This window comes from Nicotiana tabacum, chromosome 9 (assembly GCF_000715075.1).
Source record: "Nicotiana tabacum cultivar K326 chromosome 9, ASM71507v2, whole genome shotgun sequence".
Lineage (NCBI taxonomy): Eukaryota > Viridiplantae > Streptophyta > Magnoliopsida > Solanales > Solanaceae > Nicotiana > Nicotiana tabacum.
In genome coordinates this window covers 16,758,446-16,764,444 of record NC_134088.1, presented here as the reverse complement: position 1 = coordinate 16,764,444, position 5,999 = coordinate 16,758,446, and the positions used below count along the sequence as shown (strand labels likewise).

At 37.6% G+C, this 5,999-nt stretch overlaps 1 protein-coding gene across 1 annotated transcript; it reads right to left on the bottom strand.

The window, feature by feature from the left end:
* Positions 1-847: 847 nt before the first annotated feature.
* LOC107796922 (monogalactosyldiacylglycerol synthase 2, chloroplastic) lies at positions 848-4,995 on the bottom strand. Its single transcript, XM_016619745.2, has 8 exons — positions 3,790-4,995; positions 3,260-3,432; positions 2,440-2,601; positions 2,137-2,278; positions 1,778-2,002; positions 1,626-1,688; positions 1,455-1,529; positions 848-1,363 (listed from the first exon to the last, which is right to left on the bottom strand). Exons 1-8 carry the CDS (start codon positions 4,048-4,050, stop codon positions 1,103-1,105), a joined length of 1,362 nt encoding a protein of 453 aa, XP_016475231.2. The 5' UTR covers positions 4,051-4,995; the 3' UTR covers positions 848-1,102.
* Between the last annotated feature and the right edge of the window lie 1,004 nt (positions 4,996-5,999).

Genomic DNA, 5,999 nt, shown 5'->3' with positions numbered 1-5,999 from the left:
AATTTTACCAGCTAGACCAAAACATAAAAAGAGGCAGCTCGGTGCACTAAGCTCCCGCTATGCGTGGAGTCTGGAGAAGGTCCGGACCACAAAAGTTTATTGTACGCAACGTTACCCGTCAAGACATAGACGCCTAAAAAGAAATCAACTAACTATATCACTATTCACTACTAAGTATAGTTAGTAGTGATATTGAAGGTCACTCAGATATTATACACAGATGAAGTTTGCTGGACAAATTAAAACCTTCTTCAGTCTTAGAAGCAACCTCTTTATATAGATCCTCTAAGACAAGTAAACTCTATTCTGACAATGACACTGCCACTGGTGGCAAGAAACTAAAAGGCCAGAGAAGAATATTTGCAAAATTAAATAAATGAAACTAAAGTCAAAAATCAATCTCCTATTTCCACACAAAATTTAATATTTTTAAAAAAAGGTCATTCGGAAACCTCAATGCACCTTCCCTTTTCTTGGCAATCCTCCATCTCTTGTAATTTTTTATCCAAACAACAAAAAACCCAGTTGAATCTCTCAAGTAGGGTATGGGGAGTATAATGTGTACGCAAACCTTATTTCTACCTTATGAAGGTGGAGCGACTGTTTCCGATAGACTCTCGATCTCTTGTATTTTTTACCCAAACAATATCAAACCCAGTGGAATCCCACAAGTATAGTTTTGGGAGGGTAATATGTATGCAGAGTCGTAGACCTTACCTCTACCTTATGAAGATGGAGAGGTTGTTTCTGACTGAGCCTCGACCTCTTGTATAATTTAACCAAACAACAACAACAAAAGAAAAAAAAACCCGTGAAATCCCACAAGTGGGGTCTGGGGAGGATAATGTGTATGCAAACCTTACCTCTACCTTACGAAGGTGGAGAGCCTGTTTCCAGTGGACACTCAGCCTCTTGTATTTTTTAACCAAGGATAACAATTTCTCTAGCAAAAAAATTACAGCTTACAAAGGGGCCCTTTGAAAGGGCACACCAAGCCTTTGTGGCCAAAGAATGAGACTGATCATTGAACCTACTCTCCTACATAATATGTTACTACAACAAACCTTTATAGACCTGGTAAGTAAACTTCAATCTGATAATGTTAAATTAAGTTTGAAAATGAAGATGTCAATATGTAAGGAATCTTGGCAAGAGGACCTCTCTGGCATGCCAGCTCATGTATATCCTTCACAATATCAAAGACTGCATTAGGTTGTGCAAGTTTCAGAGCGTTCTCTGACATCGTTTTCAGCTCATCGCTTTTGGTGGTAAACCATTCTGCAACAATCCGAGCTGTTTCCTTGGGGCGTCGCGTGAAAACACCGGCTCCATTGTCAACCACAAATGGAACATTTCCCTTCTCCTGCAAATATACAAAGAAAAATGAATAAACATCAAGATCCAATAAGCCATCAAGATTCGAAGTGAATAGTCAACTTCTCAAATTCACTTACTTGTCCAGGAATGTAGTCGTTCAGAATAATGGGAAGCCCCCTGATTAATGCTTCTGCAATCGTACCAGGTCCAGCCTATGAAGTGCAGAAACAGAACATTTAGTCACATTATCTCACCAGTTGCCAAAAACACGATATAGTCGTCTTAATATTAGAGCAGACTGAACATACCTTTGTGATAATACAATCACAAGCACCCATCCACTTCTCCATTTGTGTCTGAAATCCTTTGATCTGAACATTAACGAATGTAAGACACTTGCCATTGTGAAGTCTGTCCAACTTGTATTCACAGAGTTTTGTAAGGCTCTCATTCCATTTACCTGAACGGGGATGTTCCATTCGAGTGATCGTAATGTGGATGCTAGGGCTTCATTGCGTCCACATATGACAATCATTTGACCAATAGGTTTGCCAAGTTCCTTATTGAAGAGTGCTTCTCCAAGAGCCTTTGCAGTCTTTTTCACAGGACCCATCCCTTCACCGCCACCCATCAGCAAAACAGCTGGCAATGTGGGATCCATCTCAAGTTCCACTCTAAGGTCATCCTACATAAAGTATAGAGGGGGAAAAAAAAGAATATATATTAAATTTTCATCTCACAAATGGAAAGAGAGAAAAATGACTTGAAGAGGAAAGAAAGAGGAACGAAGCCTTTTTGTTAGATTGCCATGACATTCACCTTGATAAGAACTGCTCGACAAAAAGAAGGCCGGATGGGCAATCCAAAAACGCGTGTTTGAGATTCTTCCAAGCGATCTAGTAAGGCCCTCTTTGCTACCTCCTCTGAGGGGCAGTACAAGCGATTGACTCCTGGATGAAACCTGATATAGAAAGTCTTCATAAGTTGGAATGTTATATGAGATGAATGCACTAGACTCCTTTAAATGAAAAAAAGGCTTCTTGTCGGCAAATACCCCCTTCTCATCAACGTATTTTTAGCATTAATGAAGCGTTAAAGCTCTAGAGTTCATCAACACCTTACCATGTACGGTGGCAAGTGTTGAGATCCGTAATGACTGTTACGAAAATAACTTTCTTCTGTAGGCCTTGCCATTTAAGAACCAATAAAGGAATGTGCTGCATAAGAGGATGAACACTAATAATTATGTCTGGCTTGTACTCCATCAGGCCAGCTTCTACCTCTCTACAAATTCAACAATGCAAACAGAAATTAGTATAAACCCCTGCGGAAGTAGGTGCAAAATAGTATAATACGTTACTTTAAGAAGATTCATCTCCAATTTTCTTTTGATGACTACCAAATTGATCACATATCTTTGCAAAAGCTACAAAGCCGAAGATCACTTTCCTGATAACTTAAGTAACTATGTCAGTAATCTCCTACAGCATCCTAGCCAGAGGCGGATCCAGAATTTAAACTCTATCGGTTCAAACTTTAAGGTTTTCAGTATTGAACCCATTATATTTTTAAGGTTATGGGTTCATGTCTACTATTTAGTACAATTTCAGTAAAGTTTTAGACATAAATTTATGCTCCGCGTCGAATGTTATGGGTTCAATTGAACCGGTACCCATAACGATACATCCGCCCCTAATCTTAGCAATGATTTAATGAAGTATAGGTGGATTTTAACAAGCATTCTTGTCATGAATTCAAGATTAACAATACAAGTGTGTAATTAAATGTAGACAAAGATATCGAGGGTGACCTAACTGCAGTATGAAAAAGATCCAGAAAGCAATAAACTCATTGAGAATTCCCCTAGACAGAGCATTAAACACTACTACACAAAATATTTAAGACAATGCAGAAAAAGTTAAAAGTAGAGACAATAACGTACTTGGCGTAGAAGGCGGCAATAGCAGCAAGATAAACAGAGTGTATCCACCGAGGTGACGTGCCATGAAATGCGACGCTCCAAAGGCCAACATGTTTAACCATGAATTTGTATTGTTGTTCCATGTTGTTCAATGGCCAGCCAGTGTATTCCTTCCAAACATCCTTGACAAAAATCTGCATGTTATAGGCCACATTAGGCAAGACCTAGTTGAAACATGAAATCATGGTAGGTCCAATACAGCAAAGACTTCCCAAGGCATGTGATTCCATTGATCAAAACCCCAAATTTTTATTTGTTAAAAAGTCAATATAACATGTAAGAAAAGTGGATGAGAAACAAAAAATTGACCTCATTAATTATTTCCCTAGGGACCACAGGAAATTGACATGTGCTTAACAACTAAGCAAGCAGATCAAGAAACTCAAAAAACTCCAAGAACCAAAAACAAGGCAAAAACAAGCTGGTAAACTAACCAGAAAAAGATCAAAGATGTATAATAAGTAATTACAAGTAAAAGAAAAAAGAGTTACCCTATATTCATCTCCATATTCTAACTTGAAAGCATCCCTAATTGCCTCAGCTGAAGCCCTATGACCACCACCAGTATCACTCATCAAAATAAGCACATTTTTAGTCCTTTCAGCACCAATTTGCACCATTTCCATGGTATCATCTTCATCTTGAAAATCATATTTGCATCTCTTCTGGCTGCTACCACCAAACCCATAAACCCCAACTCTCTCCAACACTGTGTGTATAGATTTCCTAGGGGAAGTCACCTTAGTCACCATATTTTAACCTCTCTTTTTCACCAATCGCACAAAATATACATAAATTGGTCCAAAAATCGTTACTTGAAAAGGTCAAACAACCCCAAAAAGGTAACAATTCAACCACCCTTTTGCCTGCAAAGATCAACAGGAGTAGTCGAAGGTTACAAAAACTACAAAAGGGTTTTAAGAATTTCCAAGAAAATTCAATATTTGGACACCCTTTAAGATTTGGACAAAACAAGTACGGAGAAAATGGGGTTGGTAACTTCCTATTTTCAGTAACTTTCGGAAGAAGTAGAGGGAAAGTTACAATAACACAAAAAGTTAAACATATTTTAAAGAAAATCCAATATTTAGACACCCTTTAAGACCTTTATCAGAAAATGGAGGTTAAAAACTTAAACAACACAAGTATGGAGAAAATGGGGTTGGTAAAAGAAGAGGGGGGGGGGGAGTGGAGTTACAATAACACAAGGTTGAACAAATTTTAAAGAAAATCCAAGATTTGGATAACCTTTAAGATCCTTTATCAGGAAATGGAGGTTAAAGACCTAAACAACACAAGTATGGAAACAATGGGTTGTTAAAAGAAGCAGAGGGAAAGTTGCCATAGCACAAAAGGTTCAACAAATTTTAAAGAAAATTCAAGATTTGGACACCCTTTAAGACCCTTTATCAGAAAATGGAGGCCAAGGACTTGGACAGTACAAGTATGGAAGAAATAGGCTGGTATTTCTGTTATAATAAGAGAGAGAAGACAGAAATAGGGAAGGTACTGTTTTAGATACTGGAATTATGCTTTCAGTTTTAAAAAATAATAATGCTTTCAGGGGAACAATTATGGCGGAGTTTTCAGTGATTTATAGCCGTCGGATTTTTGCCTAGTAATTTTGTCTGAAATTTGGACTGATTCGCATATTGGGTTGGAAACTTGGAATGTTCGGATGGGCAGATTCGAATCTTGTTCGGTTTAAGTTGTAATTTGTGCTATTTTAGTGAGCTAATGTCTACGTTAGTTGGTGTCCGCCTCATTTTAGACTATACTTGTTAATCGGGGCCGACTGACCCGTTTTTAGCCCGATTCAGCCCGCTACTGTTTATTATTGGGCGGGTTGGTAGGGGGACGGGTTTTGGACGACCACGTTCTACTTAACGAGGCACCAAACCCACGTAACCAGTCATCCGTCAATAGGTTGTTAACGAGCTGCAGCCCAGTTACCGTTGGAATTTTTTTTTTAAAATTAATTAGACCGTTCCCGGCGGTCAAATTGAAAAATGACCGTTGGGGAACGACCAGATTTTGCAAAAATGGTCATTCCCCCCCCCCCCCATTAAAAATATAGCCCTCCCACCCCTAATAATTGAAAAATTATATTTTTAACCTTTTAAAATCTATAAATAGCCCCCCTTCTTCTTCATTTTTTTCTCACAATCCACTCTCTTACTACTCTAATTCTCTCTCAAGTCTCAATTCTCTCTTGATATTATAGTTCTCAACTTCTCAATTATTTATTATTTCAAGTTTCATCAATTATTTAGTTTAGCCATTACAAAATTATTATTATCAAATATCAACTATCAAGTACTCAAGTGAAGTGTGGTATCAAGTATTCAAGTATCAAGTATCAAGTATCAAGTTTCGGTCTATCAATTGAAGTTTGATTTTTGATATCAAAAATTCAAAATTAGTGCGGCATCCAGAATTCCGGTACACTTGTTCCATCTCTTTCTCTTATTTGGTGTACACTTATTTTATTATTTAGAATTATTAATTTAATTTCTTAATTTAATTCACATAATGGATTTACTTAGAGCGGCCAAAAAAACGTGCACTAGTAGAGGTGGTAGTAAGAAAACTTCCAAAAGAACAAGAGGTGGTGTTGGTTCTTCTAGTAGCTTTACACATATTTCTGAAAGTTTACCTGAAAATTTAAATGTAGATTATAAGCGAATGCAAGAAAATTTTG